Source organism: Bubalus kerabau, chromosome 23 (genome assembly GCF_029407905.1).
Source record: "Bubalus kerabau isolate K-KA32 ecotype Philippines breed swamp buffalo chromosome 23, PCC_UOA_SB_1v2, whole genome shotgun sequence".
Lineage (NCBI taxonomy): Eukaryota > Metazoa > Chordata > Mammalia > Artiodactyla > Bovidae > Bubalus > Bubalus kerabau.
In genome coordinates, this window is record NC_073646.1 from 17,917,210 (window position 1) to 17,938,949 (window position 21,740).

The 21,740-nt window shown below is 42.1% G+C and overlaps 1 protein-coding gene across 2 annotated transcripts in view; it reads right to left on the reverse strand.

The window, feature by feature from the left end:
* The window catches only part of TMC7 (transmembrane channel like 7), a 59,052-nt gene that overhangs the window by 6,757 nt on the left and 30,555 nt on the right, over positions 1 to 21,740 (reverse strand). The window contains exons 1-9 of one of the 2 annotated variants that reach the window (XM_055561671.1): positions 17,500 to 18,181; positions 17,105 to 17,252; positions 15,709 to 15,882; positions 14,473 to 14,630; positions 10,717 to 10,834; positions 10,329 to 10,426; positions 8,084 to 8,270; positions 5,642 to 5,772; positions 1,810 to 1,965 (exon numbers count right to left, since the gene is read on the reverse strand). In XM_055561671.1, coding sequence (XP_055417646.1) covers positions 1,810 to 1,965; positions 5,642 to 5,772; positions 8,084 to 8,270; positions 10,329 to 10,426; positions 10,717 to 10,834; positions 14,473 to 14,630; positions 15,709 to 15,882; positions 17,105 to 17,252; positions 17,500 to 17,588 — 1,259 coding nt within the window. In that variant the 5' untranslated portion in view covers positions 17,589 to 18,181. Of the gene's footprint in view, positions 1 to 1,809; positions 1,966 to 5,641; positions 5,773 to 8,083; positions 8,271 to 10,328; positions 10,427 to 10,716; positions 10,835 to 14,472; positions 14,631 to 15,708; positions 15,883 to 17,104; positions 17,253 to 17,499; positions 18,182 to 20,487; positions 20,634 to 21,740 lie in introns of those variants that run through there. The other variant, XM_055561670.1, reaches the window with a different exon arrangement.

Genomic DNA, 21,740 nt, shown 5'->3' on the forward strand with positions numbered 1-21,740 from the left:
TCTTGTGTTGTTGGAAGAGGGTGTTTGCTATGACCAGTGCATTTTCTTGGCAAAACTCTATTAGTCTTTGCCCTGCTTCATTCCATATTCCAAGGCCAAATTTGCCTGTTACTCCAGGTGTTTCTTGACTTCCTACTTTTGCATTCCAGTCCCCTATAATGAAAAGGACATCTTTTTGGGGTGTTAGTTCTAAAAGGTCTTGTAGGTCTTCATAGAACTGTTCAACTTCAGCTTCTTCAGCGTTACTTGGGGCAAAACTTGGATTACTGTGATATTGAATGGTTTGCCTTGGAAACAAAAAGAGATCATTCTGTCGTTTTTGAGATTGCATCCAAGTACTGCATTTCGAACTCTTTTGTTGACCATGATGGCTACCCCATTTCTTCTGAGGGATTCCTGCCCGCAGTAGTAGATATAATGGTCATCAGAGTTAAATTCACCCACTCCAGTCCATTTTAGTTCGCTGATTCTAACAAGCACAGTCTCTGCATAAAACACATTCCAGGCTTCGTGCACTTAGAAAATCCTAGACAACACTTCATGTCTGCATGAACAGCAAAATCACCCACCACCAAAAGCATGAAATGCAAGAAACATGGCACTATAAACAGATCATTAAAATTTAGGATACTTAGTTACAGTCTGAGCTATGGTTTGAATACTGTGTCCTGCCAAAGTTCATATAAGTCCTAATCCCAAGGTGATGGTATTAGAAAGTAGGCCTGTGGGAAGTGATTAGGTCATAAGGATAAAGCCCTCACAAATGGGACTAGTGCCCTATTAAAGAGACATCAGAGAGTTCCCTAGTCCCTTCTGCCATTACAGAATACAAGAAGTCTGTAGAGGATCTTCATCTGACCATATTGGAATCTTGATCCCAGACTTCCAGGCTCCAGAACCATGAGAAATAATATTTAGCGACCCAGTCTATGATATTCCACTATAGCAGTGGAATAATAAATGCACTGAGACACTGTATGTCAAAGCAACTCATTTTTTGTTACTCAATGCATGAGTAACGCACTCCATAAATAACCACAAAAAAGCATCACTAGTATTGATTTTTTGGTTACAAAAACATTTTAGCTAGTAAGCATTTTTACAATACATAAAAATATGGAATTTATGAATGATGAGAATGGACAGTAATTAGAACAGTGCCTAGTACAAAGTAAGCCCTCAACACACATTTGTGATTAGAATTACTTTAACACGCAAAATGAATCTCTACACAAAAGCCTTCATCGCCTCTGCACCCAATTACTGAGCCTTCACTAAGGGCCGGGTCCTCTGCTAATCACTTCACACGTGTCACCATGTGTCCTTCTCACAGCCCTACAAGGTATGTGCCATTTTTATTCCCATTTTCCAGGTGAGGAAATCAAGACTCAGAGAGGAAATCTGATGACCTGAGGCCACACAGCTTATAAATGGTAGAGCCAGGATTCAAGGGCATGCTCCTACACTGGTACTTTTCTCTCAGCCCAGTTATCAATTCCTTTTCTGAAGAGCAACTAATTTTGTGATACTAATAATATGCAGTAATACTAATAATATGCAGTGTTTATTGGGTTATATTTTATAAGTCAGCCATCTAGCTAAGTGCCTTATATTTGGGATCTCCCTGAACCTGTTCAACGATATCCTGAAAGAATTACTATTATTACAACATTTTAGGGATTAGGTAAAGTACAGCCCAGAGAGGTTCAGTAGCACACCAGTGTCTCAGGTGACCTCCATTTCCCAGCGGAGAGCAGCCCACCAGTCTCGATGGAAAACACTTGCAGAGCCCAGGTGGTTCTCACTTACCAGATGATCATGAAAAAAGGCACTGCGAAGGCTTCCGAAGTGATGCCATAAACCAGAGTCTGCAGCGAGTTGGGGAAGGTGCTCACTGTCTTGGGGACCACCTCCCAGGTGGTGTTGAAGTTGGTGAACGGCCCGCAGGCTTTGGAGGACGGGATGCTGCCAGGACACAAAGCACGGGGCTCAGGCCAGGCCTGCAGCACAGGCTGAGCAGCCGCCTCTGCACGCCTGCAAAGCTGCATTAACAGGACCCACAAGGAACTGCCTGACCGCATGGGCCTTCAGGAATATCCCAGTCAAAAATGCTTACCCTGAAGTCTCAAGTCCCTAGACTTGATTTCCAGTTTACAAGAAATTGAGGACAGAAGGTCAAGTTAAAAAATAGAGCTACCATATATGATCCTGCACTCTTACTCCTGGGCATATATCCAGAGAAAACTCTAATTTGAATAGATACACACACCCCAACAGGGGAGCCTGGTGGGCTGCCGTCTCTGGGGTTGCACAGAGTCAGACACGATTGAAGCAACTTAGCAGCAGCAGCAGCATGCACCCCAATGTTCACTTCATGGAAGCAACCTAAGTACCCATCGATAGATGAATGAATAGGAAGATGTGGTACACACACACACACACACACACACACACACAATGGAGTATTACTCAGCCAGAAAAAAGAATGAAACAATGCCATTTGCTGCAAATAGATGGACCTAAAGATTATCATATTAAGTGAAGAAAGCCAGACAGAGAAATGGTATAATCTAAAGTGTAATCTAGAAATCTACCATTTACTTTTTTTTAGAGTGTAATCTAAAAAAAAAAGAATCAAATGAACTTTTTTTACAAAACAGAAATAGACCCACAGACATACAAAACAAACTTATGGTTACCAAAGGAGAAGGTGATGAGTGGGTAGGGATAAATTAGAAGTTTGGGGTTAACATATACATACTGCTGCTGCTGCTAAGTTGCTTCAGTTTGTCCGACTCTGTGTGACCCCATAGACGGCAGCCCACCAGGCTCCCCCGTCCCTGGGATTCTCCAGGCAAGAACACTGGAGTGGGTTGCCATTTCCTTCTCCAATGCAGGAAAGTGAAAAGTGAAAGTGAAGTCTGACTGCTCAGTCATATCTGACTCTTAGTGACCCCATGGACTGCAGCCTACTAGGCTCCTCCATCCATGGGATTTTCCAGGCAAGAGTACTGGAGTGGGGTGCCATTGCCTTCTCTGACATATACATACTACCTACATATAAAACAGATAATCAACAAGGACCTACTGTAAAGCACAGAGAACTATATTCAGTATTTTATAATAACCTATAAAGGAAAAGAATCTGAAAAAGAATATATTTACATAACTAAATCACTTTGCTGTATACCTGAAACTAACACAACACTGAAAATTAACTATACTTCAGTTAAAAAAAAAGAACCTGTTACTCAAAGATAGATACTCTGGTGATATTCTAGAACAGCAATAAATTGAGCACCAGAAATTAAAAAAAAAAGGATCAAGATAAATGACACTGTGAGAAAACAGACAGCTCTAGAATGTGGGGAGACCACTCATCAGCCTATTAATTTAGAGGTGAGGAAACTGGCCTCAACTTTTTGAAGAATTAAAGGTTAAAAAAGACTAAGGAAACATGGTAACCAAAAGTAATGAGTAAAACCTGAAAAAGAGCCTAATTTACAAAATAAAGCTCTAAAAGACTATTTGTGGACAACTGGAGAAACTTGGCAATGGCAGGAATATGATATTGGCATTATTTTTCTTAGGTGTGATAATGTTATTGTGGCTATATAGGAAGAATGTCGTTACTTTTAGGAAGTGAAGGTTTAGCTATTTAGGAATGAAATGTTATGATGCCTACAACCATGGTGTGGTTCATCATACACAAAAATTATGCATAGAGAGAGAGAAGACAAATGTAGCAGGATGCAACAGTTGGGACATCCAGGTAAAGGGTATATAAGCTGTCGCTGCTGCTATTTTTTCAACTTTTCTATAGATTTGAAAATTTTTTAAATAAAAAGGGAAAAATAAAATTACAATGGGAAAAAAATTAAGGCTTACAAGAATTGGCTATAGTCACATCACAAAGTTCTGTGTAGGAAATTTTCTACTGCAGCCCTATTTTAGGGATAAAAATAGATTCCTGGAAACAACCTAAATGTTGTTTAAGAAAATGGATGAGCAATTTGTGATCCATTCATACAATGGAATAAAGAACCACCGAGAGGGACACACACACATATAGATATGACTGTCTTAGAGAAACTAAGTAGCCGGAAACAGAACTGGAGGATGAATTTCTACCACATACTCGTCTATACTTTTCCAATTCTATGCCATGTGAATGCATTTCTTATTTTAAAAATTCAAAGTTAAAAAATTAAAAGAACAAGAGTTCTGTATGTGCTGGCTTGGAAAAGGACATAATATAAAAATGAAACAAATTAAGTTGTAAACAGTATTATTCCATATGCATTAAAAAATACATTTTTCATAATAAATTTCTTTAATTTACACTCTTTTCTGTCTACTTGAATTTTTCAATCTATAACATACTACCATTACACTAAACATACATAGACTTTGGCCACCTGATGCGAAGAACTGACTCATTGGAAAAGACCCTGATACTGGGAAAGATGGAAGGCAGGAAAAGAAGGGGACGACAGAGGATGAGATGGTTGGATGGCATCACCAACTCGATGGACATGAGTTTGAGCAAGCTCTGGGAGTTGGTGATGGACAGGGAATCCGTGCTGCAGTCCATGGGGTCAGAGTCAGATACGACTGAGCAATTGAACTGAACTGAACTGACACAGACTCAAATTAGTTTAAAAAATAATAAAACCTGAGAGAGGAATTCAAAGTTCTAGGCTTTTCAGTTAAAGATGAAGAAATGAGGCGCAGTGGTAAAGAATCCACCTGCCAATGCAGGAGATGCAAGAGATGTGGGTTCAATCCCTGGGTCAGGAAGATCCCCTGGAGTAGGAAATGGCAACTCACTCCAATATAAGAAAAAAAAAAATGAAGACATGGGACAAAATAAGATAAAATAAAGAAACGGAATTCCATGAGACTAAGTCAAGGGGTGGCAAACTACAGCCCATAGACCAAATCTGGTCCACAGTCTATTTTTCATAAAGTTTTACTGGAACATAGTCTTGCCTACTGGCTTATATACATAGATGCAACATAGGCTGCATAGGTTGCAACACAGATGATACGTAATCAGTTGAGCCAAATAAGTGCTACAGAAACCATATAGCTTGCAAAGGCTAAGTCGTTTACTCTTTCCAGAGTCTGGTATAAATGGTTATAACAGAAAAAGTGGCACCCCTGGGTTTGGAACCCTCAATTTCTCATCCTCAGGACTGAACATTTCCCTTCTTTCCAAATTCCACACTAGATGACACACTCCCCTGTGCCATGTCTGAGTTGTCTTTATACCCCCAGCACCTAGAACAGTGCCTGGTACATAGAAGACACGCCAAATCTTCTCAGTGACCATGCATTATCTTTACAATCAGAAACAAACAATCCCAAAGGCAACCAGAGGAGAGGTCCTAGGAAAAGGGATCGGGTGGAACAGATCCAAACAACACTCTCAAAACCAATGGGAAACCTCTAAGTCCAAGTTTAGAAGTGAATCAAGATATTTCAGCATCCAGAGGGTGATTCCAAAACAAAGGTGGACCTGACAGCCAGGAGTGACTTACTGACCTCTGCTGGTGCCAATAAAGAATGCAAAGAAGGCTTTAACACAAAAGAGGGACAAGTCAAGGAGGGAATGTTCTGGAAAGAAAGTCATATTTACCGTGCCATGCTGATTGTCAGAGGTATAATTGCCAAGCACAGTCCAATCAGCAACACCAACAGGAAGAAGAAATTAGAATTGGATGCTCTGAACTGCCTCGGAGAGGGTCTGCAGGTATAAAGAAGACTTATCTAAGGAGAGAAAGGAAGAAAGAGGAAAAATGAAGAGCACTGCTTCTCTGAGGATAAATGAGCACAGTCATGCATTACAGTGGGAATATAAATTGGCTATAACCTTTCTAGAGGGTAGTCAGCAATACAGACCAAAGTGAAAAAAATGGCCAAAACACATGTACATGGTATTTACTGCTACAGTTGTTGATAACAGGGAATAACTGAAAGCAACCAAAAAAAAAAAAAAAAAAAAAAGAAGTCGCTCAGTCGTGTCCGACTCTTAGCGACCCCATGGACTACAGCCCACCAGGCTCCTCCATCCATGGGATTTTCCAGGCACGAGTACTGGAGTGGGGTGCCATTGCCTTCTCTGGAAAGCAACCAAAGCAGCTATCAATGTAAGCAGCTATCAATGTAGTTCCTTAAAGGTTAAAGTGATTCATACGATGGAAAACCACCTAGCCCTTAGAAAAAACAAGAGAGCTTTACATCGTATAAGGCACTGTCAAATGAAAAGTCGGGACATCAAAACTTTGTACTGTATGATCTCATTTGTTTTTTAAAAAAATGTATTTTTAAACACTTTACCATAAATTTCTTTTCTCAGCTTTACTGAGGTATAATTGACAAATAAAATTATAAGGTAGAGTATACAACGTGATATATTTACAGTACACAGCATGAAGATTTGAAAAGATTCAAAAAGTATTCTCCTTAGGGGTTTAAATATGTATTAAATATATACATACCAGAATAGGAGATACTTTGCTTGCATTTTTACGTGAACATGGATTTTTCCTATATATTAAGTCTTTACTGAATTTGTTCCAATACTGTTTCTGTTTTTATGTTTTTGGTTTTTTTGGCTATGATACATGGGATTTCAGGCTCTCTGACTGGGGACTGAAACATCACCCTCTGCACTGGACCCCCAGTGCTTAAGTTCCTTTCCTATATATTAAAAATAAATATTTCCAATGAGGGAAAGACTTGAAGGGGAGATCAGGTGGGGAGGGAGGGAGAAAGAGGCATATACTTCCTCCTGAGTATTGCAGAAAGCTATAGTCTCAGCAGCATCAAGCTCCTGTGACCACGGCAGTCAGAGCATCTTGTGAGCCGAGGGACCCTGGCGTCTGGTCAGGGTGTCTGGGGGCAGCTGGCCAGCCAAGCTGGAGTGTCAGAACTCAGTCCAGTGCCTGTGATCCATTCTATTACCCCCACGCTGTCTCTACTGAGCTACACGCTGGGAAGCCACTGCCTAACTGATACTTTCTGGAGGAAGAAAAAGTTCCTACGAGCTTTCTAGCATCCACTTCTCCTATGGTGACTTCAGCCAACTGAAGTTTTCAAATGAAAGCACTGGAACATTCTTCAAAGACCAAAACAGCTGGGTAGAAAGTATGACCCAATGAAAGGCCTGGCCTACTGGATTAAGAGCATAGGCTCTGGAGTGAGGTAAACTTGGGTTCACATCTCAGGAGTCACTGATAAGCTGTGTGATCTTGGATCAGTTACTTAACCTCTCTGAACTTCAGCTTCCTAATTTATAAAATAAGGTTACTAGCAGTACCTACTTTAAAGTATTACATGATCATCTATATAGTGGTTCAGCAGAGTGGGAGGACACAGTATTATTATCACCTGTTAGTACTGTTGTACTTATTAATAATACTATTATTACTTCCATTTTTTAATACCTAGGGCCTGGTATATTAGGTGCTCAATTATGTTGGGCTTATTAACAGAGGTTACCTCTAGAAGAAGGGATGGAATACATACCTGCACTGTTTAAATGTTTAACAGTGAGCATATATTGCATCTATAATTTTAAAAAGTTTGATTAACAAGCCAAGATAAATTAGTCATCTGTAGGGCTACTTCACCCACTGAGCCCTTAGTTCAGGTACAATGCCTACAATCTGTGAGCTGTTTAAGGAGCTACATAAATAATTGAGAACTGAAAATAAATGCACCAGCTCCAAATGCCAAGCAGAAAATTAAATACTTTTAAATAATAAACCTTTTCTTAAATATCACCAAAATGAACCACTGTCAACTGATTGATCAATTGCAGCTCAACTCTTAGCTACATAGAAAAACATTTAAACCATAGGAGCGAGACCATTCTTCAACTCTCAAAACAATAAAAATGTGAAAATCCATTCAAAGTTTTTTTTTCCACAATAAAAAAAATATATATATCAAATAAGGGATGCAATTCTGATACATCTGATGGGATCTGAGTGGGCTCCAGGCATGTGTGTGCTGAATGTCCTGCAAGATCAAGAATGGTCCGGGTTATCGACCCCTCAACCCCACCTCTCCTTACCTCTTTCACATAAAAGATGATAATGAACTTTAAGGTTGCAATTGCAGGAAGAAGGGGTGAGAAAAAGGCTCCAATCCAGCAAATGGTTTGCCCATAAACAATTCCCAGAACATTATCAGGGATAGCAAACTCCTGCTCTCCCCAGCACTGAAAAAGCTTCCAGGAGGAACAGTAGGTCACCAGGATCCTGCAAATAAACAGGACAGCTTGCCGCCTGGCCTACCAGCGTCGGCCGAGGCACAGAACCACATCCACACAATTAGGGCTGTTTCCATGCACACTTCTCATGCAAACTGTTCGTCATATGTCTAGAAGATGCAAAGTAGAGTGAACTCTGGAGTCATTAAGACTAGGGTACAAGTCTCAGACCTATAGTTTACCAGCCAAGTAACATTAGACAAGGCTCATTTTTCTCATCTGAAACGTAGGGGGATTATAACACAGCTTACTGCACTGCACTGCATAGACAGTAAATGACCTGCAGTCTCTGTGTGCTGGCGTGCCACTCAATTCAAAAAGTACAGCGCTATCGTTCATCCACACAGATAATGGCTTACGAGGGACCTATCGCCCTGTATGCCACTCCTGGAATCCTAGAAGCTTCCTACAGAAACCCTAGGACCAGGGGCCTGAGATAAATACACACAGCTATTCACTCTAGCATTATCACATATTAGCAAAAATACTGGGTAACAACCCAAGTGCCCATCGGCAGGGGCTTCATCATCAAATTAGAAGCAATGTGTACAGCGGACTATTACACAGTCTTTAAAACATATGAGGAAAATATGTGTCCTGATATGTAAAGTCATGGTATTTTGCTTGTGTAGGGGAAAAAACAAGCTGTGCTGCTACTGCTAAGGCCCTTCAGTCGTGTCCGACTCTGTGTGACCCAAGAAGAACCCAAGAAGCTCAATGAACTCCAAAGAGAATAAACCCAAAGAGATTCATACTGCTGCTGCTAAGTTGCTTCAGTTGTGTCCGACTCTGTGCGACCCCATAGACGGCAGCTCACCAGGCTCCCCCGTCCCTGGGATTCTCCAGGCAAGAACATTGGAGTGGGTTGCCATTTCCTTCTCCAATGCATGAAAGTGAAAAGTGAAAGTGAAGTCGCTCAGTCATGTCTGACCCTCAGCGACCCCATGGACTGCAGTCTTCCAGGCTCCTCCTTCCATAGGATTTTCCAGGCAGGAGTACTGGAGTAGGGTGCCATTGCCTTCTCCGAAGCAAGCTGTGGACCCACGTAGATGTAACATGATCCCATTTGTGGGCGAGAAAAGGACACTTTCAGCAAGACTGTGTGTTTACTTACATGTGTATTTATGCAAATATGCTTTTGTTTTCTTTTTAAGGATGGCTGGATCTACCCACAGGTGTTAACAACGGCCACTTCCGAGGAGTGGGGTGGGTCTGGGGAATTAGGGGTAAGGTAACAAGAGGGCTCTCACTATTCTCAGAATTTCTATATATATTTAAATATTTAAAAACTGTAATATAAACATTCACATCATATTTGTGTAATTTTTTTAAAAGGACAGTTTCTTTTTCAATGTTTACTTTTATGGGTTTATTGAACTTCTGGCATAGGCCAGGAGAATTTGTACAGGTGAGTAAAAAAGAATTTGTACATATGATTAAGTGAACAGTTTCACTTAAGGCTCAAGAAGATGCTGAGAAAAAAAAAATTTTTTTTTTTAATGAAGGCATAGTAATGATAATCCTGATGGTGACAGTTAATGTTTTGTTGAGTTTCGTGGCATGGAGTGTTCTTAGTACTTTTATCTGCATTTTGTCATTTAATCTTCACCAAAGGCGTATGAGATGGGTGCTGCCAGTATTCCCATTTCACAGGTAGGAAAAACAGGCACAGAGCTTAAGTAACTTGCCCAAGGTCACGTGATGAGGAAACGGGCAGTGCTGGGCTTGAACACAGATTAGGAAATGCAGTGTCCACTGCAGCCTGGAGGGCCTCCAATAACAGGGCCCGTGGCTGTGACATGGCAAGAAGTCACCCTGAGGGCATCCCCCGGAAAGCAGCCTCATTTCTGCTCTTTCTGCTGCCTTTCAATGGGGCGCATAATGGACTCGGGGTGATGGCCTGGAGCTGTCTGAGAGGTGCCAGTGGTTGTCAAGTGGTTTCCAGGACGTGGCATCATCCAGTACTTAGTGAAGAGCAGCTGTGACGGGGACCTGTTGGGGAGGATGAGGGGTGGGGGGAGATAAGAGGGGTGCCCCTCACACTTACTTTCTAGGAAAATCCACAAAAAGTGTCACAGCCAGGATGATGATGAGGTCAAAGATCATCAGCTTGTACATTTCCTGCCCAACTTGGGTCTCCCAGCACTGAAACCAAGAGAGAAACAAGCCTGACTTGGAGGAGAAAAAGCCAGGTTATACCGAGGTCATTTCCAGTCCCCGATCTTGTGCCACCAGCCAACACTCCCCTGAGCTCCAGCACAGACTTGGATTTTCAAACCCTTAGGAGTTCCTGGTGTGACAGACTCAGCTACAGAGCAAGAAAGAGGATCACCTGGGATTCACACCCTTGGCTCCATGGCCTGTTCTCTCGACCTTAATGCTACCGCCCCCTGCAAATGACCCACCTTGTAGGACGCACTTCCCCCCAGCCTCACCGGATAGAGTTTCTGGTTGTAGCCACAGAGCTCACACAAGTAGTTGTCACAGGATGTAATCTTGGAGCCCAGGGTGAACACCAGCACACAGATGGTGGCCAGCCGCATGAAGACGCACCTGCGGGGAGAGGGGAGGCGGGGAACATGGGATGAGAAGGGCTTGGGGCAAGCTGGCCCCTCGGAACAGGGCTGGGTGCAGAGGAGTTGCCTTATTAACAGCAAACCCACAGATGGGCACCGGGCTTCAGTTTCGGATGATGAGCAAGTTCTGGAAATGGCAGTAGTGATTATGTATGGCAGCATTGAGTATGTACTTTGTGCCACTGAATTACACACTTACAAGTGGCGAGGATGCTGACTTTCATGTTATATACATATTTTATCACATTTTTTTAAATGCAAAAGAAAAAAAAAATATCAGAAAGCTGGGAAGTCCTGAGTCCATGACGATGTAGCCATGCTCAGAACAACTCCTGCAAAGAACTAACTGAATTTTCTAAGTATCAGTTTTGAGAGATGGCTTAGGATATATTGAGAAGTGGAAAAAAAAAAAATACATGGCAGAGTCTCAGGTAGAAACAATCCTATTTTTAAAAGAAAACAAAATGTGTGAATGTTGGCATGAACAACAGGAACCATGTAGATAAGGGCTGCTGGGGGGAAGTGGATTTAAGACAGGAGGGCAGAGGGCTCGTTTTCTACGAAGATGGTTCATTTATTGTTTGGTTTATAATTTTAAAAAATTAAATGAAATAGAAACATTAAAAAGTGTGTGAGTTGGTGAGCAAACCTATACCATCCATCTGATATTCTGTCCTCCTAGGAGATGTGAGTACCCAGCATTGCCAGGGAGGCTTCCATAACTCAAAACTCATTTGGAATCTAATTAAAAAGTCTGAATCCACAGTCATTATTGGTGATGAGGGGGTATAGAAAAACAAAAGACACAAACAGCAACAATGATCTAAACCCAAAATAAAGAACATTATATAAGACAAATGCCCCAGCTTCTCTCACAAACCAATGGCATAACACAAGGGGAGGGGGATTTTTGAAAGGACAAAAGGGATTTAAGAAACATTAACAACCCAAACCAGCAGGGGGCCTTTCTCTGGATCTTGATTTGAACAAACCAAGACCAACCAATCACAGAAAGCCCTCTACAGCTCCACCAGGGACCTGACAATTCTATGAGGCATGATGATGGCTATGTTTAAAAAGAAAAGTCCCTGTCACTTTGGAGATACACTGAGCTTTTACAGGTGAAACATGCTGCCTGAAATTTGCTTAAAATATTCCAGCAGAGTAGGGGAACCGCATGAATGAAGACTAGCAAAATGTTCACCGCAGCACTGTTTATAATAGCCAGGACATGGAAGCAACCTAGATGTCCATCAGCAGACGAATGGATAAGAAAGCTGTGGTACATATACACAATGGAATACTACTCAGCCATTAAAAAGAATACATTTGAATCAGTTCTAATGAGGTGGATGAAACCGGAGCCTATTATACAGAGCGAAGTAAGCCAGAAAGAAAAACACCAACACAGTATGCTGCTGCTGCTAAGTCACTTCAGTCGTGTCCGACTCTGTGCGACCCCATAGACAGCAGCTCACCAGGCTCCCCCGTCCCAGGCAAGAACACTGGAGTGGGTTGCCATTTCCTTCTCCAATGCATGAAAGAGAAAAGTGAAAGTGAGGTCGCTCAGTCGTCTCTGACTCTTAGTGACCCCATGGACTGTAGCCCGCCAGGCTCCTCCATCCATGGGATTCTCCAGGCAAGAGTACTGGAGTGGGGTGCCATTGCCTTCTCCGCCAACACAGTATCAGATCAGATCAGATCAGTCGCTCAGTCGTGTCTGACTCTTTGCGACCCCATGAATCGCAGCACGCCAGGCCTCCCTGTCCATCACCATCTCCCGGAGTTCACCCAGACTCACGTCCATCGAGTCGGTGATGCCATCCAGCCATCTCATCCTCTGTTGTCCCCTTCTCCTCCTGCCCCCAATCCCTCCCAGCATCAGAGTCTTTTCCAATGAGTCAACTCTTCGCATGAGGTGGCCAAAGTACTGGAGTTTCAGCTTTAGCATCATTACTTCCAAAGAAATCCCAGGGCTGATCTCCTTCAGAATGGACTGGATGGATCTCCTAGCAGTCCAAGGGACTCTCAAGAGTCTTCTCCACAGTTCAAAAGCATCAATTCTTCGGCGCTCAGCCTTCTTCGCAGTCCAACTCTCACATCCATACATGACCACAGGAAAAACCATAGCCTTGACTAGATGAACCTTTGTTGGCAAAGTAATGTCTCTGCTTTTGAATATGCTACCTAGGTTGGTCATAACTTTCCTTCCAAGGAGTAAGCGTCTTTTAATTTCATGGCTGCAGTCACCATCTGCAGTGGTTTTGGAGCCCGCAGTATACTAACGCATACATATGGAATTTAGAAAGATGGTAATAACCCTATATGCGAGACAGCAAAAGAGACACAGATGTATAGAGCAGTCTTTTGGACTCTGTGAGAGAGGGAGAGGGTGGGATGATTTGGGAGGATGGCATTGAAACATGTATATTATCATATGTGAAACGAATCGCCAGTCCAGGTTCGATGCATGATTCAGGATATCCGCTCGGGGCTGGTGCACTGGGATGACCCAGAGGGATGGGATGGGGAGGGAGGTGGGAGGGGGGGTTCAGGATGGGGAACACACGTACACCCGTGGCAGATTCATGTCAATGTATGTCAAAACCAATACAATATTGTAAAGTAATTAGCCTCCAATTAAAATAAACAAATTTATATTTAAAAGACTAGCAAAATGTTGGTAAATAGTTGAAACTAAGTGATGGACACACATAGGGGGTCACCATACTTTCCTATTTGGAAATTTCCAAAAAAAAACACCTTTTTTTAAAAGATGCAAATACCACCTGAGGCATTTGAGAAGCAGAAAGAAAACATTCCAGTTTCATACAGTCCCCACCTGGTCCTCCTTAACACATGTGTGTTAACTTGAGTCAAGCTTTACCCTTGGCATTTTTTTTTTTTAATGAAACTGAATATTTTTCAGTATGAGAAGAGAGATTACAACAAATTATAAAAAGGCAACAGTAGCACACACAGTCGGTATCTGGGCCACATTTTTCTCAGCATTCACTCCAGCAAAAGTCTCAGGTTCCTACTGCAAGTTTCTAGTTTAACTCTCTTCCCAAGGCCCACGCGTTGGGGCCATGGGATGGAACTTGTGGGGGAGTTAATGCCCTTGGGACTCAGCCACTCTTAGGCAGGGGAGGGTGAACATTTGTTGAAGGACAAACACTCTACTGAGTGGGAAAACCCTAAGATATTTTCCATGCAAACTCCCTGAGCTGTCCTGCAGAACCGAGCCCCAGTTACAACTTCCCAAACAGCATACCCTTTATTAGCTGCCTTCCCTTCTCTCCCACTTCCTCACTCTCCTGCTGGTATACACGTGTCATTCTAACATCTTCAGAGCAACATTCCTCCAAGGACCCACCCTATGCCCTCAGCTGTCAGTATGCTAATACATGAACTGAAAATACACTGCAGCAGAGTAGACACTTAAGTCAAAGAGATTTCTCTGCATGTGAAAACTGAGTCATTTGTGGAGACTATCTGAAGGCTGAAGAGGATTTTTGACCCAGCAGGGAAAAAGGTACCACAATTGATTAGCAGTGTCTGCTGTGGGCAGGGGAGGTGACAAGTGGTGACCTGTTTGCCATGCCTAGGCATTACCTAAGGATTGTCAGCCGGATCTCAAAGCCTGGGGAATAATCCTCATAGTGGATGATCTTGGCAAAGATTATCGGGGTGATAAAATTGGCCAGCGTGATCACAATAGAAGGCAGGTACAGAATCAAGAGGTTCTCTCCAAAAACCATCTTGTCAATTTCCTAGGAAGATAACAAAACTGGTCAGGAGTATAATAAATTGCATCACAAATGAATTGACCTTAAGAGAACACAACTATACATATGTCAAATCATTATGCTCAACACCTTAAACTCACACAGTGTTGAATGTTAATTATATCTCATTAAACTGTAAGTGGGGAAAACACCCAAACACATTTAGCAAATGAAACAAAACATTTTTTCATTCAACATGGCACCTAAAACTAAGCAATCTTCTCCCTTGGGTGTTCAAAGAGAGGAACCATGATCTAGTACCATATGGAAAGAAAAACAAGCTCTACTGGATTTACTAAGGTGAAATATTAAAAAACCCATGCACTCTGGATCAACGGGTAATTTACAGAATTTTCAAGGCTGTAATTTTATTTTTTTCCCAGATAGCCATATATGTCATTGAAATTCTATTATGAAAGGAGAGAATGGCTATTCCAGGCCAATTAGTACTAATTGAACATGCTGTAAACTACCCATTGATACGCAATCTATCTCCCTAGGTAAATGGCTATCTATCTGACTAAATTTTGGCCAAAGGGATATAAATAGAAGTTTTCCATGCAACCTCCATGTGCTGCCCCCCATCTCCTTCACTTCCTCCCCGCTGGCTGGTGGGCTACCCTGTGCCATACAGGAGAAGGCCACGTCCTAAGGAAGGCAGGGCTACAAGATGGAAGGAACCTGGGCCCCTGATGGCTGATTTCATGAAGCAGAGCCACTAGACCAACTAGGATTTTTAAAACTACTGTTATTTTAGGTAAACTGAGTCCCCTTTACCTACTTACTAAAGTAGTACAGCTGGGGCTTAAATCCAGGCAGTCCAGCCTAGACTTGAATACTGTAAATTCCAGGGGGAGTAGGTACCCCAAACACACTATTTTGGATGCTTTTTTCCCTACTGAAAATAAAAAATTGGTTGGTTTGATCTTAGTTTTTTTGTCATATCAGCCAAATGTATATTCCCATATGTAAAACAGAATGATGACAGTCTGTCTCTTGCAGGTTTGCAATACACTTAGCACTACCGGAGTAAAAGTTAAATTGACTTTCATGGAGCACTTACTTTTTTCATGTGTTCTTGAGAGAATATAGTCGCTCTGTAGATAGCATAAAAGCATGCTGCTAAAACAGCCAGCACAATACAGTTCAAAAATAGTCTCAAAGAGTAAATTCGTATCGTTTCTTCTGAAGTCCTTTCTGCTATTTTTTGCCGTATTCTTTCCTCCTCCAGATCTGCCTGAGAACCAAAGAAAACTCATTTGTGAGCACTGGGATGAAAGGATATTTAGGGGTGGAAACTGTGACTCATCGTCATACCCTCCCTCTCGATCTTTAGTTTCCTTAAATACTCATCTCCCCCAGGATACCCTCTCAGACCAAGCCCAACCAGTTTCCAAGTCTACTAAAACCTTAAGTAAAGGCAGAACCTCCTATTAAGACTGCAATTCCATTTTGCACTATATGTGAAAACTGCCCATTCAGGACATTATCTAATGTAGTAATTATGTAGTAGGCATTGTGGGGCTTCCCTGGTGGCTCAGCTGGTAAAGAATTCACCTGCAGTGCAGGAGACCTCGGTTCAATTCTTGGATCAGGAGGATCCCCTAGAGGAGAGCATGGCAACTCACTTCAGTATTCTTGTCTGGAATATCCCCATGGACAGAGACGCCTGGTGGGCTTCAGGTCATGGGGTCACATAGAGTCGGACACAATTGGGCGACTAAGCAGCACAGCAGGCGTTATTTCTTTAAACAAATAATACACCTGGTTTGACTCCTTCCATCTCATGTTGTTAATCTTTTGATATCATCTGTCTCTCCTCCTTTTGGGGCAGGTTTGATAAAGATGATATTTGTTACTCCTTTTATCCTGATTAATTTGGAACTTCTGCATGTTCATATTCTCTGCATCCACCTTATCATCATAGCATTCTTACTTCTATTTGTCCTGTTTTACGTTCTATTTCTCCTGGTTTATGACAGGTTCTCATCAAGTGGAAAAATAACAGTACAAACCAACAAGGACCTACTGTATAACACATGGAACTCTACTCAGTATTCTGTGATAATCTATATTAGAAAATAATCTAAAAGAGAATGGACATAGGTAATAACTGAATCACATTGCTGTACATCTGAAACTAACACAACTTTGTAAATCAACTATACTCCAATAACATTTTTTAAAAAAGAATCAGTTTTCTTCAACTAGGATTAAAATAAGTTTCCTAAATTAAAAAAAAAAAAGTTCTGAGAAGGGAAGATACCATCTCTTTCCCCAGCTCCAGTTCACCAGCTTTATGCTTGGAGGTAAAGTGATCAACCTCAGGAAGTGGTTCTTCAAAACACTCTTGAAAACCTCACAGGGGAAGGTACCTAAGTAGGACAGCCCGGCCCCCACTCGCTCCTCTGCAGGCTGCAACCCCAGCTCCCACCAAGAGAAAGCCGAGCAGCACTCACCCGGAGCTCATAGCGCAGGCTGCTGTGCTTCAGGTCCGCCATGCTGCGGTTGGTGATGCAGAAGTCCCAGCCGGCAAAGACCTTGTTGCAGTAACTCTGGAAGTGCTCCTCACTTCGGATCAGGTTGATTTTGAACCCTTCCACCGACCTGACCCCAAAACATGATTATCCATTTTATTACAACAACAAAACATAGGCCTGTGGATTGGCTTTGTCTAAAATTAAAAGGATATACACGTGACTGCACCTTCCACTGATTTTGACATGCATGGCCCAGCTCTGGACCATTCTAAATATGGAGCAGACAATCAGTCATCTCAGTGTTGAAAATTGGTCCCTTTATCCATTTCAATGACCTTGTTCCACAGCTGGAATATAATCCAAACTCAACACACCTTAGAGTCCTACATGATCCTGCATGGCACCATCTTTCCTCCCAGAGAACCACTCTGCTGTAATGACAATAGCTTTTTTTCTTTTCCATAAACACCTGAACCTCTCCTGCAGCCTCAGGGCCTTTGCACTTGCAGTTCTCTCTGCCTCCCCTCTTCCTACGGCTGCCTTCTTATTCCCTGGGGTTTCACTCAACTATCCCTGTATTCCATAGATTCCCCCACTATCCCATCTAAAGTTGTGGTTTCCGACTTCAAGTCAGTCTCTTTACTTTCCCTGACAGCAATAACCTAACCTACAATCATGTTATTTAATGTGTTCACTGTGTTTTTAAGTCCTTATCCTGACTAAATTTTAAATTCCTTGACAAGTACCCTGACTGTCTTGCTACATTTATATCCAGAGGGCCTGGATATAATTATAGCCACTATCCATTTGATGAATAAATGCATGAATAAATGACTTAAACAGTAAAATAACCAAATATTTAGTGAGCACCTGCTTAAGTCAGACACAACTCTGTTGCACAAGTTCATAATTAATACTCATTCAAATGCTTTTCTGGAAAACATACTCTGGTACTTGACATAGCAATAAATACATCAAATGCCACACACTCTGTAGACAAACCAGGGTGTTTTTAGGATTCGCTACTGAGTTGTGAACACAAATAGAAGTGGAAGGAATTATAGCAATCAGTCATTCTGCCAAAGGTTCATAGCAAGGCATTTATGTCAGAACCACCTGGGCTGCTTTTCCAGTGATTCCATGTGGAATCACTCCCAGGTGATTCCATATCCTGAGATTTTTAATTCAGTATGTCTCATGGGGGGTAGTGCATCCAGAATTATGCTATTTATAAAGCTCCATGGTGATTCTGAGGTCCCACTCCAGTTGAATTGGTCTGATTTAGACCAAACCTACATTTTACAGATGAGAAAACTAAGATCTAGAGAAGGAAAAAAATATTTCCTAGGCCCAGAGAGCTAGAGGCAGAACTGGGGCTAGTTGAGTGGTGATGATGATGGTGATAATGATTTTAACGTCTACAAGGTGCCAAGCCCAGTGCTAAGTTCTTTACCTGCCCTGTTTCAGTTAATCCTCCCAACAACCCTTCTAGGTGTGTGCATCTCACAGACAAAGAAAATGAGGTCCAAAGAGGTGGAGTGACATTTGAACCTTGGTCTCTGGACCCCAAGTCCACCCTCTTTGCTACCCTATAGCACTTCCTCCTGCCTGGGGAGGCCACTCCCCATTACATCACGGGCACCCTCTCTGCAGGCTTTACCATGAAACAATCAAGGCCATTAGGTGAAAGAGCTCAGTCAAGACCTGCAGGTGGATTCACTGTTCAGCTAATAAAGTTTCTTCTTCAGGGCCCCTTCCAAGGCCCTGGAAGCACCTCTAGGAACATGTTCATGAGGTCTTGTTTTTATTTTTTATAACATGCAAAAGATATTCTCATGCTCTTTGTCTTACAGAGGTTCCCTCCATACTGTCTACACAGAAGGTCCATAAAACTTGGGTCTGCCCCTACCACGAGCACAGACAGTAAAGCCAGAGCCCCAGTCAACCAACATTTCTTTACCAAGCATCTTTCTGCCCTCAAGATGAGCAGAATGACTGTTCTTTCCTGTCAGTACTGTCTGTCTGGTGGGGGATAGACACACATCAGTTCATTTTCATATCATAGATTCTGACTCAGAACACAAGTACCTAGCTGGGCTCTGGGGTTTTCTCTGTGGTGGCAAACCCTGGTCTCCATGGAGGACAAACTCAGACTCTAACAGCCTGGTCTCTTTTACATCTGTAATAAGGAGCTTCACAGCCCCATGGCTTACAGCACTGCCTGGCTCTTATAGGGACAATGAAGTGGGTAAGAGAGGTGTTCATCCAAGCTTCCCACTTGGGTTGGAGACAGTAAGCCGTCCATCAGGAACGTGTGGTTCTCCTTCCATAGCGTAGCACAAGTGCTGGGAAGTGGCTACCAGCCAAGGACAACAGTTCTCAGCCTGCCCTGCAGTGAGTTGTGGTCATGTAACTGAGCTATACTGATAGAATGACAGTGAAGTCCATCCCTCTCAGGCTGAGCCCAGAAACACCTTCCGTGTGATTCTCCTCCAAGGTCATTTTCCCTTCCAGCCCTCAAGAGGAATAGCAAAGCCACACATGCAGACGATGGCTAAGCTTCAGTCAGCCTGAGCTCTGGCAGGACTGAGAAGGAGTCTTCTACACTGTGCCCACTAAGAACTCCATGTAAGGAAGTTCATGTATGACTTTCATCGTGTTGGGCCACTGTACTTTTGGGGACAGTTATTTGTTAAAGTAACTTAAAACAATTAATATTCCTCATTTTTCTTGGAATTGACATCTCCCACTAAGATATCTGTCCACCATGGGAAATGCCACAATCTCATATGACCCTAACCCACTGGCTACAACTGAAGGGCCGGGATTGGGTGCCTGAATGAAGCAGAGCCAATGAGTTCCTTCAGCGGATTTCTGAGCTTGTGACCCTGGGACTCCACACAAGGAAGCTGCCACCAGCAGAATCAGAAATGCAGGAGCCCGTGCTTTGAGTTGTTTTGAATCCATCTTTGTCCTTCCTGTAATCTGGAGTTTCCTCTCTTCCTTGGTTCTCTCAGCCACTCAATTCCCCTTTATCCCAGTTAGTCAGAGTTGGGATTCTGCCACTTGCAACCCAATAGAGACCTGTTAGTATACATACCAGATCAAAGATAATGCTGGGGGAATGTATTCAATAGTGAATGACTGAAAACTCCAGGTTGCTACTCCAGCTCCCAAATGCTGCCTCCATTTCCTCCAGGTCTCCACAGCCTCCAGCACATTCACAAATCTTGTTTTCCATAAAGCCCACCCTTGGATTCTTCTCATCCTTTGGGCAATGGCTCCCAGAGTCCACAGACCTCCAAGAGACTCCAACCATCAAGAGTAATTCAAAAAGAACAAAATGATAAAATAAACTGTACCTTTTCACTATCCAAACAAGGCTCAGAGCCAGGTAGGCAATTGTGCTTAACAAATAAGCCAGAGGCAGATCATAGGTGAAATTCTGAAATTTCACCCCATCAATGGTGTAATGTCCATAAAAGAGGTAGGTATCCTCCAGGAAACCCTGAAATAAAGCCAAGGGCATGAGGTCAGATTGCTGAACTGACTGCAGGAAACCAGTCTCCACCTCAAGGAATTCACATTCCAGTGTCATTTTTCATCCCTGAATTCCCAGAGACTGGAAAAATTCCAGATCTGTAGCAACATGGATACAACTAGAGATGATCAAACTAAGTGAAGTCAGAAAGTCAAATCCCATATGATATCACTTATATGTGGGAGTCTAAAATATGACACAAATAGAAACAGAATCATGAATATAGAGAACAAACTGGTAGACAAAGATGAGGATGTTGGGAGTTAGCATATGTAAGCTTTTATATAAATAATGGATAAACAAGCTCTGTGCTTTACAGTAGGAGTATATTATAAAAAAAATAATGTACTGGACTTCCCTGGTGGTCCAGTTCTTAAGACTCCGCACTTTCAACACAGGAGGCATGGGTTCAATATCTGGTCAAGGAACTAAGATCTCACATGCTATACAATGCGATTTTTAAAAAAGATATATATACACATATATACAAATATACATATAACTGAATCACTTTGCTGCACAGCAGTAATTAACAACACTGTAAATCAACTAATACTTCAATTTTAAAAAATTAATTTAAAAATTTAGACCAATTCAAAAAAAATTCCAGAAGTATATAGCTGCTCAATTAGGGTTTGGGAAATAAAGCACAGATAAAGTCTGAGCATTAAAAATACATAGGGGTACAATCCAAAAATGAAATTAAGGAAACAATCCCATATGCAATAACAGCAAAAATAATGACATCCTTAGGAACAGATTTAACAAATCAAGTATAAACCTTATATTCTTAAAACCATAAAATATTGTTTTAAAAATTAAATAAGAACTAAGTAAATGGGAAAACATCCCTTGTTCATGGATCACGAGATCCATGCCAACATTCCCCAAACTGGTCTAACAGAATCAATACATCGCTATCGGAATCCCAGCTGCCTTCTATGAGAAACTGCTAAGATAATCCTAAAATTCATATAGAATTGCAGGGGTCTCAGAATACCAAAATAATCTTGAATAAGAAAAATAAAGTTGTTAAGACTGCTACTGCTACTGCTGCTAAGTCGCTTCAGTCAT